The sequence below is a fragment of the Saccopteryx leptura genome, chromosome 10, assembly GCF_036850995.1.
Source record: "Saccopteryx leptura isolate mSacLep1 chromosome 10, mSacLep1_pri_phased_curated, whole genome shotgun sequence".
NCBI lineage: Eukaryota > Metazoa > Chordata > Mammalia > Chiroptera > Emballonuridae > Saccopteryx > Saccopteryx leptura.
In genome coordinates this window covers 37,801,499-37,829,451 of record NC_089512.1, presented here as the reverse complement: position 1 = coordinate 37,829,451, position 27,953 = coordinate 37,801,499, and the positions used below count along the sequence as shown (strand labels likewise).

General features: G+C 50.0%; 1 protein-coding gene across 1 annotated transcript in view; it reads left to right on the top strand.

Moving 5' to 3' along the window:
• Nucleotides 1-27,953, top strand: part of SLCO2A1 (solute carrier organic anion transporter family member 2A1) — a 76,665-nt gene that overhangs the window by 23,475 nt on the left and 25,237 nt on the right. The window contains exons 2-3 of the mRNA XM_066351895.1: nt 7,940-8,077; nt 13,609-13,771. Of these exons, the coding sequence (XP_066207992.1) occupies nt 7,940-8,077; nt 13,609-13,771 (301 nt within the window). The remainder of the gene's footprint in view (nt 1-7,939; nt 8,078-13,608; nt 13,772-27,953) is intronic.

The window sequence follows — 27,953 nt, the reverse complement described above, 5'->3', positions numbered from 1 at the left end:
TATGTGTGTCGTACATTGATGGGGGAAAATGAAACTGAAAAGAAACGTAGCTGGATTTATGACTATGCAGGAGTGATGACACCGGCCGGCTGGGAGAGGAGTTTCGGAGCGCCAGGTGCTGCTCGGCTTGAGTCGTCGGTGTGACTGTGCTGCTCCGGGGTTTCCCCAGAGATCCGCGAGCCTTGGAGATGTTCCTGCCTGTCTGGGGGGCACTCAGCCCCCGCCTCGAGAGAGAAGGAACAGAATGGACTCTGGGACCATATTGACTCCGGAGATTGGAGAACCTAAAGCAAGAGGCGCCTCAGAGTCTCCTCCCTCACTCAGCAAACCTCAGGGGCCCTCGGCTCGCACCACACACTGAACTCCCCTGGCATTGCTGCGGAGGGTGGCAGTGAGGTTTCACTGTGCTTTTCTTTTCTCTTTCTTCTCTCTCTCTCCCTCCCTCCCTACATCCATCCTTTCCTTCCTTCCTTCCTTCCTTCCTTCCTTCCTTCCTTCCTTCCTTCCTTCCTTCCTTCCTCCCTTCCTTCCTCCCTCCCTCCCTCCCTCCCTCCCTCCCTCCCTCCCTTCCTTCCTTTCTTCTTTCTGAAGAATAGTTCCATTTAGATTGCTGACAGATGTCATTTATGGACTTAGAAGCAATTGTCTCAGAGAAGAATTCACAGCCTGTGTCACAGTCCAGCCCCATCTCCTGCTTGTGAATAGTTTTCTCCTCACTCTTGGGCTCTCTCGATATCTTCAGTTATCTCAGACATCACATTCTAGCAGACATAAGGCATCAGGTGTGTTTTCTAGAGTTTTGCTTTCCTCAGGATGTATGTGGACAAAATCTGAGTTGACTGACAGCAGAATCAGTGGTTAAACAGGTAATAACCCTGTGCCGATCACATTTCAGAACTTCTGTCTGCTCAGTCCCTATCACCAGAATTAGATCAGGTTTTTGTCCCAATGTTTAGTTTGGAAAAGTGGACCATAAATGTGCAGAGCAAAGGAAACCAGGTCTAGGCTGCACTTGGACCCTTTTCATTCCCGCTGAGCTGTGACGGTTTTCCTCCTTGTCCTACGGTTTCCCCTTCATGGTCTCACATCTCTGAAGCTTGGATGGGGCCCTGGGGCGCCACTTGGAACATCCATTGACATTCCAGCCTCTTTTCAGCCTTTCTTAGCTGTTGGTACAGGTGGGGTGACGCTAGTTAACATAATCCTACAGTTTCAGGTTCCCAACTGCACAGGCCAGTCAGAGACAGACAAGTGCCGTATGATTTCCTTCATATGAGGAATCTAATGAACAAAGCGAACTCTTAAGCACAATAGAGACAGACTCGTAGATAGAAAGTGAGCTGACAGCTGTTAAGAGGGGCGGGTTCAGTGAGGGAGGCAGAGGGATAGAGCTAAAAAATGGGGGGGGGGGGACAAATAAAACTTATAGAAGATTTTTTTTTTTTTTCTGAAGCTGGAAATGGGGAGAGATAGTCAGACAGACTCCCGCATGCGCCCGATCGGGATCCACCCGGTACGCCCACCAGGGGCGACGCTCTGCCCCTCCGGGGCGCCGCTCTGCCATGACCAGAGCCACTCCAGCGCCTGGGGCAGAGGCCAAGGAGCCATCCCCAGCGCCCGGGCCATCCTTGCTCCAATGGAGCCTTGGCTGCGGAAGGGGAAGAGAGAGACAGAGAAGAAGGAGGGGGTGGGGTGGAGAAGCAAATGGGAGCTTCTCCTATGTGCCCTGGCCGGGAATCGAACTCGGGTTCCCCGCATGCCAGGCCGACGCTCTACCGCTGAGCCAACCGGCCAGGGCCTAGAAGATTTTTATGACCACTCCAACATCCCTGCTTCCTTCCTCTCCAAGCTTCCTCTTCATGTTCCTTAGGTCTGGAGAAAGACGAGCTGTGAGCCCGGGCTTTTGGAGTCTTAGAGCTTCCTGCTCGCCATGCCATGCAAGAAGGCTGTTCGCAGGCGGTAGCTCTCTCTTCCAACTTCCCTCTACAACATGTGCCTAAAGACATGTAGTTCTAACACACACACATGCACACACACCTAGATGTTTACATTAGCACACACACACACAAGCTTAGGTGTTGACATGGGTTTTGACCCTTTCAAAGTGGGCCCTTTGAATAAATAAATTTATTCCAATACCATTGCCAATGCTCGTAATATTTATTTTGTTGGATCTTCAAAGCCTCAGAACATTATTTGGAATACATTCATGGTTGCAGATCCTATTAAAGTTAATTTTTCCTTAGGTAGACTTTAGTTTCCATATAATAAGGTGCACAGATTTTGAATGATTGATGAGCTTTGACAATGTATATACATTTGTGTAAATACCACCACAATCAAAATATAAAATATTTCTACCACCCCAGAAAGTCTCTTCATACATAAATACAAATCTTGAACTTTTTAGTTTGGGTTTAGAAATATCCAAAAATAAGTTAGAGTTGAGCCAAGCAAGTAAGTGGAGCAGCTAGGCTGACCAAAGCTATTTTGTGCCTTGTAAGTAAGTAGACTAACTGAAGGCAATGCTGAAGGGGGAATTCATAAATGATTGAGGATAGATCGCTGTAACAAACAGCTACTCTGATGGCTGCATATTCTGGAGCAAGGGTCCATCAATTAGAATATTTAAAGACACATTCGTTCACTTGACCATGACTGAGCCCAGTCATGGACCAGGCAAACGAGGATGTGGCATCCTAAAAAACACATTATTTTCCTTCTTGAAGTCTGCATTCTGGTGGGAGAGATGTCAGATAGTGAGAAATCAGTGCATGATGTCACTGTAGTAAACAATAATGCTTTTAAAAAACAAGTTCAATGAAGAGACAGGAAATGATGGTGTGTTATTTTTAAAAAGATAATACAGTTCATGTAATATGCCTTCCATTTTCTTTTCCTTTCTTTGAAGACATCATAAGACTCAGATTCTACTGTAAACTGCTTTCTAAAAGGGGCATGGTATCTTTCCCTAAAGTAAGATAGATAGATAGATAGATAGATAGATAGATAGATAGATAGACAGAGTGTGTGTATGTGTGTGAGTATGTGTGTGAGACAGAAAGGGGCAGAGAGACAGGAAGGAAGAGAGAGAGGGTGGAAAGAAAGAGGAGAAGCATCAACTCATGGGTGCATCACCTTAGTTTTTCATTGATTGCTTCTTATATGTGATATGACCAAGGGACTCAAGCCAAGGCAGTGACTCCTTGCTCAAGCCAGCAACCTTGGGCTTCAAGCCAGTGACCTTTGGGCTCAAGCCGGCAACCATGGAATCATGTTGATGATCCTACACTCAAGCTGGCAACCCTGTGCTCAAGCTGACGAGCCTGTACTCAAGCTGGATGAGCCTGTACTCAAGCCAGCGACCTCTGGGTTTGAACCTGGGACCCAATATATATGTAACAACCTGACCAGTGGTGGCACAGTGGATAGAGGTCAATATATTGATATATATATATATATATATATATATATATATATATATATATATATATATACACACACACACTATTTTAACATGTGTATGTGTTGAGGGGGTTTAATGGTTAAAAAGTATGTACAGCCCTGGCCTGATGGCTCAGTTGATTAGAGCATCGTCCCAAAGCAGCCGTGGTTGCCGGTTCGATTCCCAGTCAGGGCCTATACAGGAACAGCTCAATGTTCCTGTCTGTCTCTCTCTCTCTCTCCCTCTTCCTCTCTCGCTAAAATCAATAATAATAAAAAAAAAAAAAAGTATGTACAAATTTGGGTAAATGTTAAGCAGGTCTTTACTGACAGTTTTCTGTCTCTAATATGCTAATACAAGTTCTAAATATACATGAGGGAAAATTATAATATGCAAAGCTTTCCAAACTTATTTCTCCTGAGAATCCTTTCAACTTGGAGCATCTCAAGCAAGTGGTGTTCTGTGTACACACTGTGGGAACTTCTGTCCTAAGGTTCTCATGCCGCAGGAGACTTGAAAGCACCAGAGAGGTCCAGTTACTTGGCCAAGAGGAGGCAGTGGCAGAAACCTCAGCTTAATAAATATCTCCCCAGTGTGTGGAGCAGGCACAGTGCCAGCTGCTTGAGACACATTATCTTGTGCAAGCCCCACACCAGCAGTGTGAACAGGTATGATTACAGCTCCCATTCACTATGGGGAAGCATTGTCAGAGAGGTCAGATAGCTGAAAGTCAGGATTTGAACTGAGGTTTGTTTGCGACCAAAACTCAAAATATCAAAACCCATAACACTACATTGTCCAAATGATGGCGTAGGGTGGCTTGCCATCCAACCAGCAAACCTTTTCCTTCTCCCACCAGTCCATCTACCTGTAGTCTTAAACTCCATGTTCTCCAGGGGTGATTTCTAGTTCTGTGTTGTGTCAAGTGTTTGTCACAACGTCTCATACTGGTCATGGATTGGAGCAGTTCCAGCAGCCTGGGTCCTGGTCCCAGGGTCCAGTGCACAGAAGCGCAGTAAGCAGATGGGTTGGATGGTTGGGATGACCCTGAGTGCTCTGTCCAGAAAGCTCTGTGGCAACTATCCATTCACTTCTTCCTCTTTCCCTGGCATTTTCTCCCTGCCCTTCCCTCCCTTGTAGCCGTCTCTCATTTCCTTCCAGCTGCAGAACCACTGGGACCTGAGGGCCCAGGTAGAAGCCAGCACTCTGCCGGCGCACCCGAAGGGCACTCAGACCTGGCCAGGCTGCAGTGGCCACAAGCTGGCCGCGAGGTTGGCTCTGTGTGTCTCAGGGGGTGGGAGGGGGAATGGAAAGGCGCCAGCTGGCACCTAGTACTCGGGGGGAGAAATTGGGGAATTTCTGTATTTACTGGAAAGAGCAAAGGCATATCTTTCAGGAAAAGATCTGAGGCAGATTATTTTCCTTCCACTGTCCTCACCTTCCTCTCATGAGACTGCTGCGGAATTTGGTAGGGATTAGTCACTCCTGTTAATTCACCACTAATTTGGTTAGAAGGAGAGTGGTCTTTTTTGAGCTCTATGCTCAGAAACTCGGGTGTTCCCAAACTGTCCTCCCTCTCCGTATATACTTCTCTTCCTAGGTCCGCTGTCTCCATACACGGTCTGGCACCCTTCCCGGCCTCCAGGCTGGGACACTGACCCTTGTCTTCCACCTCGAATCAGGGACAGCCTGGTCAACTCAACCTCTGCAGAAGCCCCTGCGCAGCTCCCTCCCCAAATCCCCACTTCTCCAGCCTTTAGCCTTTGGTCCAACCCACATGGTATCTCCCCAGACTGTTAGGATAGCCCTCTTTCCTCGCTGAATGCTGCCTTTAATGCCAGTCATGTGCCAAGCCATCAAGATGCCTCTGTGCAGAAGTCAGCAACAGGGTGCTGGGACTCTTAGAAGCACCCTTAAACTAGACACATAACTGAGCCCCATGCTGGGCAGGGGGTCCCCTGAAGGGCAAGGAAGAATTATCTAGACAAGTAGGAGAAATTATTCTGTTCAGAGTGTGAGTAAATACACAGACAATGAGTGTGTGCTGTGGGGAACTTCAGTAGTATGACCTTGAAGAAGTTTGAAGGGCAAGATGTGCCAGCAGGTGTTGCAGCTATCTAGTGCTGTGTGACAAAGCGTCCCCAAACTTAGTGCTTAAAACAATGAGAGCAGTTAGTTTGCTCACTAATCTTCCATCTCTCTAGGGCTTGGTGGGCATAGCTCTTGCCTACTCCACTTGGTATTAAATTAAAGGCTGAAGCTAAAATCCTTCAAAGGCTGGCTCAGTAGCATGATGCCAGCCTCAGGCTGGAACTAGCTGAAGTTGTCAGTTGAAACACCAGCCTGCGGCCTCTCCATGATTAGGAAAGACTGGGCTTCCTTACAATGTGATGTCTGTGTCCTAAGGGTCCCAAGAGAGAAGGAGCCAGGTGGATTTTCTATTGACTTCAGGACATAGCCTCAGAGGTCACACCTCATTGTTTCTGCTTCGTTTTCTTCGTTTAAGTCAAACAGCTAGACTGGCCATGTTCAAGCAGAGGGAACAGAGAACCCATCTTTTGATGAAGGAATGCCATTGCCACATCATAAGAGGTGTACATAGGACAGGAGATAATGGTGTAGCCATCTTTGTCAAATGCAGTCAGCCGTAAGAGAGTATGGAGCCAGAGTCAGGTGAAGTCTAGGAGCTATAGCGCCTTGGGTACCATGCCAAGGGCATTAGTTTTTATCTTGTAGGAAGTAGGGAGCCAGTGATAGGTATTAATTGGTTGTCACCTGCTCATGTTTGTGTTTGAGGAAGCTCTTTCTGGGGTGAGGGAGGGAAGACTTGATGGGGCAGACAGGAGACCCGTGAGCACTCGGCTGTGGCAACAAAGCAGGGAGGAGAGGAGAGGACCTGAGGCAGGACATGCCATGGCGATGAAGGGCCGGTCAAGATGAAGAGACACGAAGAAGAAATCACAGGGCTTAGCAATGGCACCAAATGCTAGGGGTGAGTAATAGGGGCATCTAGAGGGATTCCTGGCTTCTGGCTTGGAGAACTGAGTGAAGGTGATAAGGAGTGAAGGAAAAACAAGAAGTTTGAGGCGGGGAGGATGATGAGCCCTATTTGGGAAGTGATTAGTCTAAGGGGTCTGAGAATGTCCATGTGGACACATCCATCAGACAGAATTTTGGGGGCGTTAGCCTTTAAGGGATGGTCAGAAGAAGAGGAGGTGGCAAGGCATCTAAGATTCAATTGCCTCTTCCGTGGATTTGGCCTGAACCAGGGAGTCGGCCTTGAGCATGCAGATGCACTGTGTCTGTGGAAAACCAGCTGACCTGGACAAACCGTCACGCGCCCCCTCGCTCTCTGCCGGGAGCCCAGGCTGCCTCACCAAGGCTCTGCCCTGGCAGGTAGGAGAGGGAATGTCAGCTCTGATCCTGTAGCCTGGAGCAGGGCCCCTGCAAGGAGCGGGGGGAGCAGGGTTAGCTTTGCAAGGAAGCAGAAATGAAGGTGGAGCCCCCGTTGCTCTCCCGAGATGCCAGCCGTTCCATTAAGAGAAGAGCTTTGGCAGACTATGAAATGTGACGGCACCCCACCCTTCCCCAGAGGAAAAGTGCCATCTCCAGCCGGGGCACCTTCCAGGGGACTCGGGGATGTTCAGCTCCTGGCTCTGAACCTGCTGTGGCCCCCCAACAGCCAAGGACCCCGGGGTGCTCAGAGTCAGCCTGGAGCTGATTCCAGATGCTACAAACTCCAGTCCACCCCCACTCCTCTGCTGTGTGTCTGTCCCCATCAACCACAGAATCCACATTTACTCATGCCCCCATGACAGGGTATGTGGCAGAAGGGGATGCAGAGACAATGTCCTGGGCCTTCCCAGGCCTTTATCACCCACCCAGGGAAGGAGCCGGCACTATCACAGCTAAGAGACGATGACAAGCTTGGGGACAGTCATTAAAGCTAGGTGTTTGGGAACCTATCGTGGTGAGTTGTTGGACCACTAGAAGTGGGCCTTGGTGCAAAGCTATTGCTAGAGGCAGGGGGGATGGAGCATAGACCAAGATGAGTGGAGCAATGTGGTGTGGGGCGCGGGGTGTCCTGGGAGTGACCTGCATTGGCTGGAGAGCCACTCTCAGCCCTCACAGGACAGGGGGAGGACAGAGCAGCCGCCCACAGGGCATGGTGGTGCTGCCAGAATGCACGGCCAGGGATGAGGCTGATTAGTTAGGGCTTTTCCGGGCAAGGCTGGGGGCTTCTCCAGCCCCGTGGTTTACTGGGCCATTTATGCAACAGTCGTAGGAATGGCAGGAATGGTGGAAATGGATGGCTGATACGCACTGATTTCCAGGGGACACCTGGGTAACCATGATGGCATTTTACCCTCGGGACCACCTGATAAAATCAGTGTTCTTGAGTAACAGGTGAGGAAATCGGAGAAACAGAATGGAATGGCCCGGTAGGCAGGCAGGGCTCACTGTCCGGGCCTCACGACCAAGCTGTCCCCCCAGGTGTTCGTGCTCTGCCATGGCCTCCTGCAGCTCTGCCAGCTCCTGTACAGCGCCTACTTCAAGAGCAGCCTCACCACCATCGAGAAGCGCTTCGGCCTCTCCAGTTCTTCCTCGGGTCTCATTTCCAGCTTGAATGAGGTAAGCGGGAGGTTCTGGTCCATCAGACTCCACTTGTGCACCCTGATCAGGGCTGGGGAGGGGGCTCCAGGAGGAGCAGTGGCATGGAGAGCTGGGATGGACACGTGGGGAAAGGAGAGAGCCAGGGGCGAGGGCATGGTGAAGGCAGCGACCTTTCCTGAGGCTGCCGGGCCCCAGGCACTGAGCGGAGAGCCTCTGGAGGCCCCAGGCAAGGAGGTGGGGCTCCCAGGCCCGGAGTCTGGCTTCTCTTCCCATGAGGCCTACTGCTCTGGGATGGAGGCAGCAGCCTACCTGTCCGGGGTCCAGGTGTTCCTCTGGAATGTACTTAGATCTTCTCTTGACTTAGTGAAAATCAAGTCAATGTAGTAATTTAGAAACTGGGGCTCCCCCAAGATAGCTTCTAAGATGAGCTAAAAACAAAAAGGCGGGCTGTCTCCTAAAGGCCGCTCCAACCACCACCTTCCAGTCTCCCCGAGCCCCGCCAGCCCCAGCTGGTATCGCCCCTTCGCCCTTCACTCCTCCTCCACCCTCGATGCTGCACAGCAGGGCCCCTTGGGAACCCCCGTGCCAGATCCCTCTGCAGTCCTAGGAAGAGGGGGTCTCTTCACGTCACATTTTCCAGGAAGCCTAAGCGCCCCCCCCCCCAGGATGGCCACATGCTTTGATACAGTGCAGCCAGGGTCTGGGCTCAGGTCTGTCTGATGGCTGCCTTGCCAAGGCCTCCGCTGGGTCCCCAGCCTACCTCTTCTATCCCCCCCCCCAAATCCGGCCTTCCAAACGCATCGCTGGAGTCTCTGCTGGTGCCTCTCTGCACGCACTCTCCTCCACGCCTGTGACATACGTGCACCTGCACACCTACACCCTGTGGCCCATGCTGCTGGCCCAATGGGCCTCAGCCCCTCTCCGCTGAACTCCCACGTATATGCCTTCACTGCTGTGTGTGTGTGTGTGTGTGTGAGAGAGAGAGAGAGAGAGAAAGAGAGAGAGAGAGAGAGAGCGCACACGTGTCTCACTCTGAGTGTGTGCCTACAGCTTCCTGGCGGTGCCCACTGACTGGGTCTACTTCTTCATGTAGGTTGTGCTCTCCTATAAGACAGGGACCTGGCACCCCTCACACAGAATGCAGCTTCCTAAATGATGGCCTATGACTTTGATGATGCCCCCGGCACGTGTCCTCACTCACCAGGGACTCAGGGAAAACAGGTCTCTGACATTTGTGCCACAGCAGTCTTATATCTGTCTCTGGAAGATATCTCATCTCCCCAGTTCTCTTCCTGCTGAGTCCATACTCTGGATCCTTCTCAGCGCAGCGGTCTAAGCACCTCTGCTGATCAGTGTCAGAGCTGTAGTATCAGCTTAGATGATAGACAAATTTAGATCTTCCAGGCTTCAATTTTCATTTATATTTTTTCTGGCTGGTAACAGAGACATAGACCCAGGAACAATTGGATATTTCAAAGGGCAGGGATTAGCCAGCTCGGACATGTGGCAGAGTCTATGACAGGAGGTTCATTAGGCAAATAAGGGATGTTTCCCCAGGCTATATAGTTCAATAAAAAAATGAAAATGCCTCACCTGTGACAGCTTGTCTTTTCCAAACTCTGATAAACTTTCCCACAGTCTGGTTTTATTTTATTTTATTATTTTTATTTTTTTTTATTTTTTTTTATTTTATTTTTTTATTTTTAGAGAGGAGAGAGACAGAGGAGAGAGAGACAGAGAGAGAGAAGGGGGGAGGAGCTGGAAGCACCAACTCCCATATGTGCCTTGACCAGGCAGGCCCAGGGTTTCGAACCGGTGACCTCAGCATTTCCAGGTCAACGCTTTATCCACTGCACCACCAGAGGTCAGGCCACAGTCTGGTTTTAAATCATGCCTGTGGGGGCAGTTTGAGACAATTACCATAAGAAAGTTTAATCCCTGGACCTGGCGATCCTGAGTGTGTGACTATGTGTGTGTGTACATCTGTGATCTGTGTCTGTATATATGTTGTGTGTGTCTGTCTGTGTCTGTGTGCGTCTGTGTGTGTCTGGTGCACTGCAGAGAAGGCAGGACAGGAGTTTAGCCAACGGGCTTTCTACTTTCCTTTTGGTTCCGCCCCAGGCATTTAGAAACTGACCAGGTAGTAAAGTAGGGCTCTAACCAGGAAAGGAGAAAGCAGCTAAAGCGGGGGAACTTCATGGTCAAGCTCAAGGCTCTCGGCTTTTTTTTTTTTTTTTAATAGAAGCTGGAAACGGGGAGAGACAGACAGACTCCCGCATGCGCCCGACCGGGATCCACCCGGCATGCCCACCAGGGGGCGATGCTCTGCCCCTCCGGGGCGTCGCTCTGCTGTGACCAGAGCCACTCTAGCACCTGGGGCAGAGGCCAAGGAGCCATCCCCAGCGCCCGGGCCATCTTTGCTCCAATGGAGCCTCGGCTGCGGGAGGGGAAGAGAGAGACAGAGAGGAAGGGGGGGGGGGGTGGAGAAGCAAATGGGCGCTTCTCCTATGTGCCCTGGCCGGGAATCGAACCTGGGTCCCCCGCACGCCAGGCTGATGCTCTACCGCTGAGCCAACCGGCCAGGGCAAGGCTCCCGGCTTTTGTGGCAGGTGATAAGGAACTGCCACAGCTTCCTGAGCAGAGCGGGGGCAGGACGAACAATCTCATGACGGTGAACCCTGTAGAAGAGGAGGCTGGGAGACACTAGAGGTGGAGGACTGGGCATCCAGAAGTCTGCTGGCCGGGAGGCTAGGAGTGACTGGGGGAGAAGAGGACCCCAGCAATACCCCAAAAGAAGAAAAGACAGGATTTGGTAGCTGCTTGAGTTCAGGATTGAAGACATTGCAGACGACGAAGAGGCTGAGAGAAGCTGGAGGGGTGTGAGGCGAGAACCAGGCCTGGTGGAGGGGAAGTCAGGCCATCTGGGCCCCTGGAGCGTCGGACCAGCCTCTAGGGGGCGTGAGTCTTCAGGCTGCAGTTCATCTCAAGGCTGAGTGGGAAGGCGGGGCAGTGGGTGAGGTGAAGGGGTGTGAGGTCTGGGTGTAAAGGGCCAGTGGCAGGAGGAGGAGCTGGGCTGACAGGAGAACACCATTGGACATCTTGCTCTGTGAAGCAGCAGCTTCTCTTAATTTAGAATAGTATAACTTAATTAATTATTACTATTAATTATTATAAATATAAGATATAGTTCAGTAACTCCTTTTTCATTGAGATATTCTTGACATTTGACATTATTATATTATATTATATTATATTATATTATATTATATTATATTATATTATATTATATTATATTATATTATATTATATTTCAGGTGTACAACAGGTTGATTCTATATTTGTAGATCTTGCAAAATGATCACCACAATAGGTCTAGTTAACATCCAGCACATCACATAGTTACGTACATATTTTTTTTCCTTGTGCTGAGAACTTTAAGATCTACTCTCTTAGCAACTTTAAAATAGTCAATACAGCATCATTAACTACAGTCACCGTTCCGTACATTCCATCTCCCGGACTTACTTTAGAACTGGAAGTTTGGGCCTTTTGACCCTCTTCCCTCATTTCATCCACCCCAACCCCTTTCTGTTGCAGAAGATTCATTCTGAGCAGAGATCTAAAGTGGGTCAGATGAGCAGGCAGTCAGGGGAGCAGCCGGTACAAAGGCCCGAGGAAGGCATACCTGTGCTGTGTTCAAAGGACAGCTGGAGGCGGGGTGGCCAGGGTGGAGGAGGGGGCGGGGGAGAGGCAGGAGAGCGGTTGGTGGCCGGGAAGGAAGGGGGCCGGGCTCCGCAGGGCTCTGCGGGTTCTAGGACAGACTTGGCTGTTTTTTAGTATTGCAGGTTGGAGCAGAGGGAACATAGTCTGTCTGGCTTTTCAGCGGGACCACTCTGGCTGCTGGGTGGAGAACAGACTGCAGGGAGGCAAGAGTAGAGGCAGGGAGCCTGCTTAGGAAGCAACTGCAGTAATTCAGACGGGACATGATGTGGCTGAGGTGGTGGCGATGGGGAGGTGGGGAGAAGCGGTCTGCTCCTGAGGGTCCAGCCAGCGGGGCTCGCTGAGGGTTGGATGTGGGTGGGGAAGAGCAGTCAGGGATGATGCTCGGGTGTTTTGCTTGAGCCACTGGTAGAATGGAGGTGCCATTGACCGAGATGAGGAGGTCTGAGGAGGGGGGACCAGTTTTCTGGGGCAAGAGGAGGAGTGAGATTTGGAGTGTGCTAAGCTTGTGAGAATTAGAAGCACATACGGAACATGTAAAAGCTCACCGAAATGACGGCAGAGGTACAGGGACTGAGCACTGGGAGTCGAGAGCTCAGAGAGGCCAGGAGAAGTCAGCCAAGGAGACTAAGAAGGAGCATCCAGGAAACTAGGAGAAGGTGGTGTCATGGAAACCCAGTGAAAGAAGTGTTGCAGGAAGAACAAGATTGTCAACTAAGTCAAATGGTACTGAGAGATCAAGTAAGAGAACTGAGGCCTGACCAGTGAGTTTGGCAATGAGGAGGTTGTTGGTGTTCTTGGCAAAAGCCATGTACTAAGACTCTGGTTCCTGTTTCCTGGGACAGGGGCACCTGCTTTTCCAGCCAGAAGGAGACTGTGGCGTGGATGGGGCAGGGGCTAGGGGTGCTAACATTCAGGGCTCCTGGAGTCCGGGTGAACGTTCTGGGGCAGAGGGTCGTGTCTTTGGATGCAGCTGTAATCAGAAGTCCAGCCAGCACTCCCTTCACCATTTATGGCCCCACTCCCCAAGCTGGGGCCTTCGGTTCCCTTCCCTGGCTCTGGGTGGGGCTTAGAGAGCGCACCTTCCAAGCAGCACCAGAAACATGAAGTTGCTGGTGTGTCCAATTGGGAAGGGACTTAAGGGTGCTTTAGTCCTTGTCCCTCATTGACAGAAGTGGAAGCCGACCCGGGGAGGGCCAGAGGCATGTTAGTAATAGAGCTGCTCGGACGGAAACCCACTTCTCCAAGAGGCAGTCAACTAGTTTAGTCAAAACTTAGACAAATCTGTTCAAACTACCTCCTAACTTCATGGACCTGGACGAGCTACGTCATATTCCGAGCTCCTATTCTGCTGTCTGTAAAGTGAGAGCTGTTGCATGATGGAATGAATGAAATGGCATGACATGCTGGGAGGTTATTCTGACTCCCAAGCCCAAGTCCTTAGGGGGTTTAGTTAGAGAACACGTGCTATTTTCAGGAGCCAGCCACAACTGGAGGCATCCTGGGATTTTGCCCCAAAGGGTTTGGTCCTAAAATGGTTGAAATGAAGGCCGTGATATTTTCATTATCTCTGGATACCTCCTTTGGTTTAGTCTTGAAGGCTGAGGTGGGAAGGGTTTCTGACAACAGGGGAAAGCTGAAACCATGTGTGCCTGGCCCACTGTGAGGCTCTCGGGGCAAGGCTGACCCTTGAACTCTGCCTGGACCCCCCTGACGCTGAGCAGCCTCTTGCCTCTCTGCTTTTCCTGGACAAGGTATAGACAGGTCTCCACTGTGGGTGGGTGAGGATGGAGTCTCTGCTCTCACTCGGCCCTCTGCTCTCTCTACAGATCAGCAATGCCATCCTCATCATCTTTGTCAGCTACTTTGGCAGCCGGGTGCACCGTCCGCGGCTGATTGGCATTGGGGGTCTTCTCCTTGCTTCGGGCGCCTTCGTCCTCACCCTCCCACACTTCCTCTCGGAGCCCTACCAGTACACCTTCACCAGCCTGGGTAAGTGGCCTGCAGCCCCTGCGCCAAGGGAATGAGAGAGCATCTCACAAAGCTGGCGGTGGTGCTTCCAGGCAACGGGTGCCACGCTGAGCCATGCTGTCCTCTCCCACCAGAAACTTTCCTTGGATTTTATCATTTAACTTCTCCCCAAAGCACAGCTGAAGGTCAGAATGTGGAGAATTCGGTGTAGCTCTGAAACAGCTACCCCAGCTCTGGCTTGCTGAGGACGGAGCACGCAGCGGGCGGCTCACTCCCTGTGACTCTCTGTGAGTCCCTGTGCTTTATGCCAGGAATGACCCACTGCACACAAGTAGAGAGTCACTTGTGAGCGGTGCCTGCCTGTGATGGGCTTGGCAGGGTGAGGGTCAAAGCACTGACCATGATGAGGTCTGTGAAATTTCTCCATGTTTCATTACGTATCTAATAACCCTTCCTGACATTGGTACATTCGCCCATAATTCTTTAGGTTTATAATACACTTACACTATGATCTCACTTGATTCCCCTGGACACCTGTGAAGGGGAGAGAAGAGATCGAAGATAAGAACATGGCACTCAAAAGATGTCTAGGAGTTTTCACAAGGCCACCAGCCAGTTAGAGAGAGACATACTCAAGCCTCCTGATTCTTAGACAAGTGGCCTCCGGGTCTTAGTGATATGCCCTCTGGCAGAGTGAGATGTGTAAGGATTTTATATAATTCAAAAACATGAAATTAAATAACACTGAATTATTCAGTAATAATTCTCCTTTTCTTTAGAAGTTATTTTATTTTTTAATATGAAAAATTTTAAATAGAGCAAAGAAAAACAGACACATATACTGTCCATTAAGATTTATCAGTTGGCCCTGGCCAGTTGGCTCAGAGGTAGAGCGTCGGCCTGGCGTGCGGGGGACCCGGGTTTGATTCCCGGCCAGGGCACATAGGAGAAGCGCCCATTTGCTTCTCCACCCCCACCCCCTCCTTCCTCTCTGTCTCTCTCTTCCCCTCCGGCAGCCAAGGCTCCATTGGAGCAAAGATGGCCCGGGCGCTGGGGATGGCTCCTTGGCCTCTGCCCCAGGTGCTGGAGTGGCTCTGGTCGTGGCAGAGCAACGCCCCGGAGGGGCAGAGCATCGCCCCCTGGTGGGCAGAGCGTCGCCCCTGGTGGGCGTGCCAGGTGGATCCCGGTCGGGCGCATGAGGGAGTCTGTCTGACTGTCTCTCCCCGTTTCCAGCTTCAGAAAAAGAAAAAAAAAAAAAAAAAAGATTTATCAGTTTTTCTTTAGATAACTCTTTTTCTTTTTAACAACTTTCTTGAGACAGAATTCACATACCATACAGTTCATGCATTTAAAGTGTACAATTCAATGGTTTTGGTATATTGTATTAATTTTTCATTGTGGTTGAATATATATAACATGAAACTTGCCATTTTAACTAATTTAAGTATACAACTCACTGCCATCAATTACGTTCACTATGATAGGCAACTATCACCATTTCCAAATTTTTTCCATCAACCCCAAACAGAAACTCTAACCATTGAACAACCACTTCATACTCATTAAACAGTAACTTCCCATTCTCCCTTCCCTGCCCCAGGTAACCTCTAATTTACTTGCTGTCTCTGTAAATTCACCCATTCTAGATATTTCGTGAAAGTGGAGTCATACAATACATATCCTGTTGTATCTGGCTTGTTTCACTTAACATCACACTTTCAAAGTTAATCCATGTTGTAGCTTGTGTCAGAACTTCATTTCTTTATAGTTGAATAATATGCCATTGTTGGATATATACTACATTGCATTTATCCACTTACCTGTTGATGGACATTTGGGTTGTCAGAACCTCTTTTTAAAAAGGAAATAAAGCCCTGGCCAGTTGGCTCAGTGGTAAAGCGTCGGCCTGGCATGTGGAAGTCCCGGGTTCGATTCCCGGCCAGGGCACACAGGAGAAGCACCCATCTGCTTCTCCACCCCTCCCCCTCTCCTTCCTCTCTGTCTCTCTCTTCCCCTCCTGCAGCCAAGGGTCCACTGGAGCAAAGTTGGCCCAGGTACTGAGGATGGCTCCATGGCCTCTGCCTCAGGTGCTAGAATGGCTCCGGGCTGCAACAGAGCAATGCCCCAGATGGGCAAAGCATCGCCCCCTGGTGGGCATGCCAGGTGGATCCCAGTTGGGCACATGCGAGAGTATGTCTGAATGCCTCCCCGCTTCTAATTTTGGAAAAATACAAAAAAAAAGAAAAAAAAAAAAGATATAAGATATTACCTCTCTTCTGGCTCTTCACTTCTTCCTCAGAGGCAGCTGCTCTCCTGTAGTTGGTATGCCTGAGCTTGTCAGTTATCTGTAAACTTTTTCCAGTGTCGTGTCCTGCCGTATTTCCCCATGTATAAGACACACTGTTTTTCAAAAAATTTGGGGTCTAAAAATTGAGTGCGTCTTATACAGGGGTTGTAGTTTTTTTACTTGCATTTCCCTCTTTTTTGCACTTGTTTTTGCACTCATTGTTGAAGACAGTGATTCGTTATCAGGCACAGATGAAGACAAGCTAATGGATGGGAGTTTTGACAGTGATGAGGAGTTGTATGAATTTTATGATGAATAATACTTGAGTTTAATAACTTTATGTAATACATTTTTTCAAATTTCGGGCCCCAAAATTAAGGTATGTCTTATACATGGGAGTGTCTTATGCATGGGGAAAATACAATGTGTCTTTCTGTTCCCTTGATCTCTCTCTAGCTATGTTAATCTGATGTCTAAGCCACTCTTTACATTTAATATCTATATATTTTCCTAAATTCTAAAAATTATTATAATAGTTGAAATCTACCTCAGTTATATCATTTCTTGAGATTTCTTTATGATTTCTATTTTTCCTTTGGTCTCCTCAGTTATTTTAAACATACTTATTTTATAGTCTTTTACCATTTTTTTTTTTAGCTCAAGTTTTGAGAATACTAAACCTCCTAATGCTTTGTGTCTGCTTGCTGTCGTTCATGGTGGACTGTTTCCTTGTATATTCTAGGATGTTTGACTCTGAGCTCCTTTGCAGAGGGATTTTTTTCCCCTGTATAAATTTTGTGTGGTCTGGTTTGGGAAATAGCCCTACTGAACAGTTTTGCCTTTTTACGTATGCAGCGCACCAAGAGCATCACTGCTTTGGAGTTAATTTTATGCTAATTTATTGGCTTGGGATAAATTTGCACTTGGTTTAAAGGAGGCGGGAAGTGGCAGCAGTTTTGCCATGAGCTGCGGCGAGAGGCCCAGTCTGTAAGTGCTCTTCCTTAGTCCACTGTGTTGGGGTGGGAGGTGGCTGAGGATAAATGAGCCACCCAGGGATGTGCTGAGGGAATAAGTGATTCCTGTGTGTGCAAACACCAGACTTTCTAAAAAGGTCATCCGCACAGATGAGGCTCAAGAGACGAAGCACTTAGTATGCTAGAAGGGGTTCCTTCGTAGGTTGTACAGTCTGCGGTGGGGAGAGAGGAGGCTGGAAGGGAAAGAGATGCAGCAGGAAGAAGAATGTCGAGTGGTGAAGTCTGCTGAGTTCCGGTCATGGGACTCTTCTCCCCACCGCCCTGGAAATCACCTGTGTGCTAGTCATTTCTCATAAATGCACCTTGACCTTGGCTCCTGCGGGACTGCTCAAGGGCTGAGTCCTGCTCCAGGTAGGCACAGGAGGAAGACAGACCTGAGCCTAGGGGTCCCGCCGTGCTTTCTCCCCCTTGGTCTAGAAAGAGGGCAGGAGGCCAGCGGGGAAGGAGAGTCAGGATTTGCTGGCCACCCTCTCAGAGACCGTGGTCAGGCCCACTGCGCTATTATCATTCCAGACCTGAGTTCCCTGCCTCTCTCCATCAGCATGGAGACTAACATAATGAAATCAGCAAGGCAGCCTAAGACACTTTGGCCAGGCCAGGGGGAGGGCATCCTGCCAGGTGCCACACATGGTGGCCTGCTTACCCTGGTGAGTCAGCTCCCCGTCGCCTGGGCCACATCCCAATGGCATGTGCTTCACACAGAGCGGCCATCACAGAAGGTGGTTGGAGGCGGGAGGGCCTCTGAAAACAGTCATTCTGCTCCTTGCTAGGAACGGTTCCACAGCTCAGCTCACCACCGTGATCCTCCCTGCTCTCTGCCATTCCCGCCTTGACCTCAGTCCTCTGGGCCAAACTCCACTGAGAGACGAACCAGAGGGGACTGTGAGGGTGGCCTTGGTTTGCCGCTGGAGCCTGCAGGGAGGAATCACTGACCAGGAAAGTAAACATTTTTATTGTTATTGCTCATTTTGTGTAAATTCTATTTGCAACAATAGGCTACAGCAGTCCTTGTCACCCTGGGATCAGAGCAGCAGTGGAAGTACTCGGGGTTGAGCTACCTTCAGGACGTCTTCCTGGTGTCAGGGGATGGGAAGAGGAGGACTTGGGCCCGGGAGCCGGGTCTGTGGGATCTCGTTGGGGCTGTGCACTGGGTGCCAGGGCCAAATGGGTGTATGCTCTGCTAATATATGCAAACAAAAATATTCATACAGTCCCTGGCCGGTTGGATCAGCGGTAGAGCGTCGGCCTGGCGTGCGGGGAACCCGGGTTTGATTCCCGGCCAGGGCACACAGGAGAAGCACCCATTTGCTTCTCCACCTCCCCCCTCTCCTTCCTCTCTGTCTCTCTCTTCCCCTCCCGCAGCCAAGGCTCCATTGGAGCAAAGATGGCCCAGGCGCTAGGGATGGCTCCTTGGCCTCTGCCCCAGGTGCTAGAGTGGCTCTGGTCACGGCAGAGCGACGCCCCGGAGGGGCAGAGCATCGCCCCCTGGTGGGCAGAGCATCGCCCCTGGTGGGCGTGCCGGGTGGATCCCGGTCGGGCACATGCCGGAGTCTGTCTGACTGTCTCTCCCCGTTTCCAGCTTCAGAAAAAAAAATATATATTCATACAGTCTCACTTCAGGGGAAATGTTTGAAACGCAACTTCTACTTCAAATGTTTACCTCTGGGAACTTGCTGTGTGAATTATGCAAGGTCGTCAGGAACAAATGCATTTCATTGAAAGCAGCACCCTGAATGATGTCATGAAGCTGAATGGTCCTGTGGAGTCTGGTGGTCCTGGTCTGAGCCTGGGCATTGAGACTCGCAGCTCTGAGTCCCAGTTCTTCCCCATGTTGGATGGAACCCCCCCCCCCGGAGTTCTGCGAGGGTTGAGAGGATGCAAGTTCAAAATATGGCCCCGTGGCTGGCATGTGCAGCAGCTCTTCAGTGGTGGTTCTTGTCACTGGAGGTAGTAGGGACAACCTGTATGGTGCTGAGTAAACTAGGGTCGCAAATGAGGAAGCCCCCTGCTTCCTGTGGAGAGCCAGTCTGACAGCTCGTGGCTGACTGGTGGGCGTCCTGGGGACATCTGAAGGCAGCTTCTCCCTGACCATTACCACAGCTCCTCTGCTGTGGTCTAGAGCAGGGCCCGTCCCTGGGCACAGTCACTGCCGTGTCCTCACAGGTGAGTCCGTGCGAGGACCTGTGGAAGCTCAGGCTGTTGTTCTGTTCTAGTCCCAGACCCTCAGGCGGACGGCCTGGTATGAAGAGTGAGAGCATGGCCTTGGACATTCTGCTCCCAGCTCAGCCACATCTTTGCCCAGTCTCCTTAGTCAGGCCTCTGCTTCACCTTTTTGAACCTCAGTGTCCTCACTGTAGGATGGGGACAATAATCCCTACACTGTCAGGGTGTTCTGCGGGGGAAATCAAGACAAAACAGTTTAAGGTAAAGTGCCCAGCCCCTGCCGGCTGCCCAGCAAACCTCTCTCCGCCCGCCCCTGGTGGCACGTGAAATCTGTTACTCATAAGAAATGATCGCCAGGCAATTATGTGTTGATTGAGGATTTCTTCCCCTTGGAGCAGAAGCACTCTAGAAATGAACAGTAACTATGTGTTTTAGGGGGAAAAAATATTAAAGAGGGTCTGAACATTGTGGGAATCATGGAGACCTTTAACAACTAATTGCCAATTTTCAAAAGGCCATGCAGACATTTATGAATGTTTAGGTTTTCTAAATGTCAGTGGGGTCCGGAAATGCGTCCTCCTGGCGCCTTTAGAAACAAGACGGCTCTCTAGCCAAAGCCTCTGAGACCGCTTCCGAGAGGCTAGGGGAGGTTTCGGGAGATGGGAAACAGGCCAACCCCAGACCGTTCTCCAGGAGATAAGAGCAGGCTCTTTGGAAACCAGTGTCTGGGAGGACTAGGTGTAACCCGTGAAGCGTCTCGGCCCAGTCCAAGGGAAGTCTGCCCCTTGCAGACAATGGCTCTGCACAGCAGGGAGCTTCCTGTACGACAAGCAGGGGAGGGAGTCGAATGTATTTTTGGAACTGCCAAAAAAAGAAAAGGAAGAGTTGCTTTCTAGTCCTTTACTCATGGAGTTGTCAGCCCCTCACCCATGCTGGTGCACCCCTTGGGTGTCCGTGGAGGGGAGGGTGGTGGGGGGTGCATAAGGAGGGGAGGTCTTGGGCTCCTGAGTGACTGTGTCCCTTCCTCAGTGGAGGACATGCAGGACCTGGAATGAGCTCCCTGACCCTCAGGGCAGAGCCCTCTCCACTGAACCACGGGGGGCTACACGGGGTCCTTTCCCTGGGAACTGCTCCCAGACAGTGAGCTCAGGGCTGCTCAGGGGTGAGCACCCAGCCAGAGTGTGAGGTACGCAGAGAAGTGTGTGTGTTTGTAGAATAATTGTGTGTGTGTGTGTGTGTAAGAGAGAGGAAGGGAGAGAGAGAGATCACGGGCGTTTCTAAGTGTAGGAAGTGGAGTAGTGAGGTGTATGGGTGTGGAGAGGAGGTGGTGAATGTGGAGAAGAGGAGGGTAGGGGTGGGGAGGAATTAGAGAGGAAAAGTGGGTGTGTCTCAGTGGGAGGGACTGTGTGGAGGTGTGTGGCTGGAGATGGGGCTGTATGTGAGAGGAAGAGCGTGTGTGGCAGGGGTGGAGGTGGTGTGTGGAGGTGAGGTGTATGTGGGGGTGAAGGGGGGGAGAGAGAGAGAGAGAGAGAGAGAGAGAGTGTGTGTATGTGTGTGTGTGTGTGTGTGTCGGGAGGTGAGTGGGTGGAAGATGATGGGGGGGGGGGGGAGAGTTACACACCCTGGCCAGTTGGAATCTATTTAACTGGAAAAGGAAGAGAAAATAACAAGAGGGGTAAAAAAAATTACACAACATATGGGTGTTATTAAGTCAACTGAGAGAAAAATAGCCCTGAACAGATGAGCACAACAAACCCTAATGAGATTTGATGTGGGACATTTTTTTTTAATGCACAGTGTAGGAAAGAATCGCAACCAACATGGAGAAATGATAGAAGACGTTAAGCTGCTGTGCTGAACATTCGGGAAAGGCCAGGGAAGGAGCTGAGGCTCTGCAGAACTGGCCGTCTCCATGGCGATGGCATGTGCCCTCTCTAAAGGCCCCAGCACTTAGGATAGGCGAGTATTTGACTTTCCGTTAGGCTCTCTTAACATCTGTTTTGTCAGCACGTCACCATCCCCCCCTTGGCCAGCCCAGAAGCGTGCCCCCTTGTTCTGGGTCTCCAGTTCAGGTCTGAGCAGAACCATGAGTGTGGCTCCCCCTCTCCATCAGCCCCTCCAAGCCTGTTTGCTCATTTCCTTTGCCCGGGAATGAGGCTTGGGTTGCAGGCCCGCTTGGGGTCTGGTGGAGGAAGGGAGGCCGAGGCAGCAAACTGCATCCTGAGCCCTGCTCCCCTGGGGAAAGCCACTTCCCTGGGACCCTTGGCCAGCTGTGTGTCTCGGGCCCACTTACAGCAGTGGGGAGGGTCTCCTTGGGAGAGGCAGCACGGAGGGTGGAAAAGGAAGGCTGTCACTGTTGCTGTGGCTTTGGGCACCCCGGGGAAACTGTTAGAGAGTCTCTGCTGTGGGGGTAGCTGCACAGAAACAGGGTACATACCCCTGACTCTCTGAGGACTGCGGTTTTGAAGAAGCCATCGATCCTTCCCTTCCACAAGAGGCCTTGGGCTCCCCGCGGACCCCCAGACAGCACAAGCAGGAACTGTCTGCTCTTCTTGCCACACTTGGTAGAGTTAAGGATGCTGGCTCTGCCCAGGCACCTCCTGTGGATTAAAGGCTTGAAATGGCCACCACCAGACACATATGGTGCAGTTTTCTACCACCAGGAGACCAGTGAGAGCAGATTCTTTCTCTCAGGAAAAGAAAGACTTTGCAGGATTGAGAATTTGAATTGGCCACTGTCAGAGTGAATGTGAGGCTCAGAGATCTAAAAGGGGGGAAAACAGCAAAGAAAAATTACGACTAAAGTGATGATATTTGGAATTGGGGCCTTTGGGAGGTGATTAGGTCATGAGGGTGGAGCCCTCATGAATAGGATTAGTGCCCTTATAAGACGAGGCCAAAGAGCCTCTTGGCTATGTGAAGATACATAAAAAAGTTGGCAGTCTGCCACCCACAGGAGGCTCTCATCTGAACCCAACCATGTTAGCACCCTGATCTCTCTGACTTCCAGCCTCCAGAACTGTGAGAAATAGGTTTCTGTTATTTATGAGCCACACTGTGTATGATAATTGGTACAGCAAATTATAATTCGTTATGATAATTTGGTACAGCCCAAACTGGCTTCATTAGATTCCTTCTCCTTGGTTGGAACCCCTTCTTGTAGTCTTGGGTCTTAATTTTGAACTTTCAGCTTTTGCACTGTGTATTAGCCATTCCTCCTAGCTTTGTGTCATTGGTGTCATTCATAAATTTGTCAGCTATGGCCCACTTTCACCTTAGGCAGTGATAATGGTGAAAAGCGCACAGTTTGGCCACCATCTCCCAGGTCACACTGGCCCATCAACTCCTGCCCTGGGCGTGCCTTGGTCACACTGGCCCCTCAGCTCCTGCCCTGGGCATGCCTGGAGCCGGTTCTCCCAGAGGACTCTCCAGGCACGTGTCTGCATCTTGTCTACCAGAATATCATAACAAGCTTTGTCAAAAGGCTTCCTCCAGTCAAGTAACACCGTGTTACAGCTTCCTGCTGGTCTGGGAGCCCCATTAACAAAGGAAATGAGGTTGGTTTGGCATGAATGGCTCTTGATGAACTCATGTTGGCTCAGCTAATTGTTTTTTTTTTTTTCTTCAAAGAATGCCACATCAGCCAGTTGAATAAATCTGTGAACAATAAGTTCTGCTTTACTCCCAATTAGGGGGTGCAAATTAAACACACATCGAATATTAAAATTAAATGGCTCTGAGCTGCGTCCTGCTTGCTCAGGGATTTCTTTCTTCCCTCCTGTCCACTAAGTAACAGTTTCGTTGATGAGAGAGCCAGGTAACGCCTCCTTTTTTGGCCTAGTGGTGATCCTCAGAGCGCAGGCGCATGTGCAGAGGCAAGGGAGGAGGTGGGGAGAGCCCCTGGCCAGCAGTGTAACAGCCAGCCTTGTTGCACTGTGCCCGGTGCACACCCGGCCTTCTCACACCCAGCTCACTGGTCACATGGACACCTCAGTACAAATAGGCCCTTTCCTTCATGGTGGCAGACCCTTTAATGCCAGGGCAGCAGTGTGGGAAGGGGTGTCCAACCTTAGCCTCAGGACTAGTCCTGGAAACTCAGGTCTTGAGAGAAGAGCAGAGGAACTCTCTCTTTCCACCACCAGCCCCGAGCTTGCTCTTTTCTGCACAGATGGGAATGAAGTCTTCCAAGCAACCCACACGCCTCCTTATTGCAGTCTATCCATTACTGGTGACCAACACTGATCTTACTTGTCTCCAGTTTCCGGACCCAGTCCCCAGGTTTTTTAAAACCTGAGCAATAAGTGCCTGTCTCCAGGATCCTGTCATCTCCACTACCCATTTAGATTTCTCAAAACTTTGGGACTCTCTGGATAAAAATTTATCTTATTGTATGATCACTGTGTCTGAAATTATAATAGCCATTATTTTTAATCCTGATAAGAACGTTGCAAGGAAGGTATTATATCTGTTTTGGAGATGATAGACACTGAGGTTTTAAGAGACCCCCAAACAGTGAGCAGTAGAAGCAAGCTCTGAACCTGATTGCCAGGCTTCAGAATGTGAATTTCTTCCTTTGCCCCATGGTGTGACCAAGGCTGCCAATCCTAACTGTTGGTTTGTGCTGGTACGGAACAGCATGTTCTTCTACTTCCCTAAAATGAAACTCAGAATGCATATGCCCATAGAACTTATTTTTATAGGTGGAAGCTTAGTCTAATTGTAATACAACACATTATTACAGGAGCATTATGGATTAGTAAGGCTTGGTAAACTCCGCTGGGAACTCAATCACTTCTGAGTGCAAACAACCCACTTTACAAACAACTTGGAGATCTCAAATCATGAGTGAGTTCAGGACAGCCTGTTCCAGGCCTGCTTGTGGGAATTGCCAGGGGTTCTGGTAAAACTGTTGAGTAGCCGAATTTAGGAGGATGAGGAAATAAGTCCTTCAGAGTGGAACATTCTGAATGAGGTTCCAGGAGTTTGCTGATAGCCTGAGGGCTTGGCACCTTGGCCATGCTTCCAGAAAAGTCTCCGGAAGTACCCCTGCCTTTCCCTATTGTTCTCTTACAGATTGCTTCTGAGGTGTGGGTTTTGCTAATCTCCGTCTCATTTGACCCTACACCCACAAGCCATGCCCTCTTCTCAGTGGGGGGCTGGGGAGAATGGTGAAACATGGCTTGAAGAAGTTACTGCTGCCTCTTATTTCCTGGCAGAATTCTCTCTTTTCTCCACCAGAATGATGAGAATGACTAGTCGAAGGACTGCCCCACTCGCCATGGCCTTCCTATGTTACTTGACCTTCCTAGGGTTCTTGGCCCCAGGAAGGGCCTCTGGAACATTGTGCAGAGACCTGTCACTATACCCCGACAGCCTTCCAGCCAGCCTCAGCCTGGCCACGCCTGGAACATGTGTCCTTGAACAATGGAGTGGCCAGACCGTGGCCTGGCTAGATCTGCCTCTCTCCGTGGACTTCATCCTAGGGAAGTAGACCATTCTAGGGAAGGAGTCCCCCATCTTTCCAAACTCGCTGAAGGGTCCAGAAACGAGAACTGAAGTTCTGCATATTTAAATTGTGGGATGAGTCAGAGGGTTGACTCTGTAGAGCCGGGGTGGTGCTGGGGCAGCTGGAGGAGGGAAGAGGTCCCAGCCTGTTTCTAGTTAGCGTTTCATAGCCCTGTGAAAACTGGCACAGTCGGACCTCTGGTGTCTTGCGGGTAAAAGAATGTGCTCTGACGAATTTGAGCCTTCCAGAAGTCTGCCTTGGGGAACATGAGAAACAGACTGACATCCAACTAATGAATAGACTCCCCTCCCTCTCTTTCCCAGGGCCCTCCAAGATGGAGGCAGGCGGCCTTTGGAGTGGAACAGACAGGCATTTCTCTCCAATTTACACAGTAGGAAGGTCAGAACAAGCTCTGAGGAAGAGGGTGATGTGCTTCCATAAGTCAGTGGAGAGTAACTGGGTACCGGGTGTTTCCTGGAATGCTTGAAAATGGGGGAGGTTGCTCTTTCTTCCTTCACATGGGCCCGAGCTCCTGGAAAAAGCTAAACAATCCACTCTGGGGAGGAGAGGGGCAAAGAAAGCCGAGTCCCCCAATTCTGCAAAGGGCTCTTCACTCCGGTCTTTTTCTCTCCCCCTTTTTCTGGCCCTTGGACTCACTTCTCCCTGTCCTCTTAACGTTTTAGAGAGGAGCCCAGTTAGTGGTCTAAAGTCTAGAGAACTCTGCTCTCACCAGAGTGACTGGCCTCGGCTACCCGCTGCAAGGAGGCCCAGGCATGAGTTCTCAGGAAGCCCACACTGTGTCTGTCTCTGACACATATGCAGGCATACCTCGTTTTATTGCACTTCATTTTCTTGAGTTTCACTGGTTGCATTTTTGCAAATTAAAGCAAGACCTTCCATCAGCCAGATGATCGCAGCTAGCTTGATTGCCACACCCACTTTATTGCAGTGGTCTGGAGCCAAACCCGCAATATCTCCGAGGTGCGCCCGTACCTGTCCTTACATCAAGCCGGCAGGTCCGACCCACTGCTGAGCCCTGCTCTTCCTGGCTGCTGGGCTCCCTGCCTCCAGGACAGCGAGGGGAGAGCCAGCTGCTGCTTCCCAGAGGACAGTGCTCCCAGGGGAAAGAAGCCGTGCCCTCGGAGGGTGATTAAAGCCCTGTCCCGCTCACGTGTGTCCCACCGGGATCGGGGATGGATTTGGCCCATACACAGCCGGCATAAGGAAAAGAGAGTTCCTTGGGCTTGTGTCAATAATGAAACACCGAATGACCAAAGAGGAACTCAGTAGACTTGGATTTGATTGGGGCAATTAATTATTTTTAAAATACATATTTTTGATAAAAGCAGTTTCGGACATAGAATCTGATATTTTAAAAGTTAATGATAACCGTTAACCCCCAGAGGGGTTGGCCACCTGCACACTTTGTAAAGTGAAATTATGTGAGGATTTTTGTGGCACTGGTGGACCGTGCCACATGCCATGTAAAGACATAGTAAGGGAGCATTTGAGATCTTCCTTGCTGGCATATATTGTTAGTTTGGTGCAAATAAACTCATAAAACTTCTCTCTCTAAAAAAGAGAGAGAGAGAGAGAGATTTAATAAGCCAGTAAACATTTTCACAACCTTTGATGACCATTAAATGTCCCACAAAAAAAATAATTTAGCCTAAGCCAGCAGCAATGTTTTTAATACATATAAATTTAGTAAAATAATAACCAGCAAAAGCAAGAATGGGAATTCTTAAAAGCAAAGCTTACTCTCCATTCCTTTGACTCTCATGCACTCTGTCCCAGGACAAGCCTGGCCTACTGTGGACGGTGCATCACCATCCACACAGCCGGGACCGGCCAGCACTGCCTGCCCCTCATGCGAGGCACAGCATCACCTGTTTCACCGTGGAAATGTCTCTTGACTGGGTCATTTCCCCTCCTTACTCACAGGCCTTGAAAACTGGCCTTCATTTTCCAGTGTGTTCATTGCACTGCCCCAACCCCCATGCTCTCCACCCTTCTGGGTTTTTCATCCCCCCCATCTGCTTCTTTTGCCAAATGAGAGGAGGGGAGATAGACAGATGCCCACATGTGGCCGAGCTGGGATCCATCCAGCAACCCCCTTCTGGGGCCAATGCTCTGCCCATCTGGGGCCATGCTTGCAACTGAGCCACTTTTAGCGCCTGAGGCCATAGAGCCACCCTCAGTGCCTGGGGTCAACTCTCTAGAGCCAATCAAGCCATGGCTGTGGGAGGGGAAAAAAGAAAGAGAGAGAGTGAGAGAGAGAGAGTGGAGGGGGAGGGGTGGAGAAGGATATGGGTGCTTCTCCTGTGTGCCCTGACCGAGAATTGGACCCGGGACATCCACAGGCTGGGCCGATACTCTACTGCTGAGCCAACCAGCCAGGGCCTCATGTTTTCCAACTGAAACTGTACCCAATAAACCTTAACTCTGCACTCCTGCCGCCCAGTCCCTGGCAACCTCCATTCTTTCTGTCTCTATGAATTTGGCTGTTCTAGGTTCCTCATATAAGTGGAATCATGCAGTGTTTGTACTTTTCGTATCTGGCTTATTTCAGGTAGCGTAGTGTCTCCAAGATTCATCTACTGCGGGTGTAGCATGAGTAAGAATTTCCTTGTTTTTAAGGCTCAATAATATGTCACTATATGTATCAATATATATCACATTTTGTTTAGTCATTCATCCGTTGATGGACATTTGGGTTTTTTCTACCTTCTGGCTATTGTGAATAATGCTGCTGTGAACACTGGAGTGAGTACAAACATCTGTTCAAGTCCCTGCTTTTGGCCATGTGCCCAGAGATGTAAATGTTGAATCATATGGTAATTCTAATATCTTTTTGAGGAACTGCCTTACTGTTTTCCACAGTGGCTGCAACATTTTACATTCCTACCAGCAATGCACAAGGGCTCTGATTTCTCTAGATCTTACCCAATACTTGTTTTGTATTTTTTGATAACTATTCTGATGAGTGTGAAGTGATATCTCATTGTGGTTTGGACTGGACCAGGCAATACTGTGGTTGCTTCTTCTATGGCCTGTGTACCACAGTAGACTGAAGGTTTGTAAGGTCAGCGCCTGTGCCTGTCTCAATCATCTCCGTGTCTTCTACCCCAGCAGAGTGCCTGCCCACAGTCAAATATATAGGCCAGGGGTTGGGAACCTATGGCTCGCAAGCCAGATGTGGCTCTTTTGATG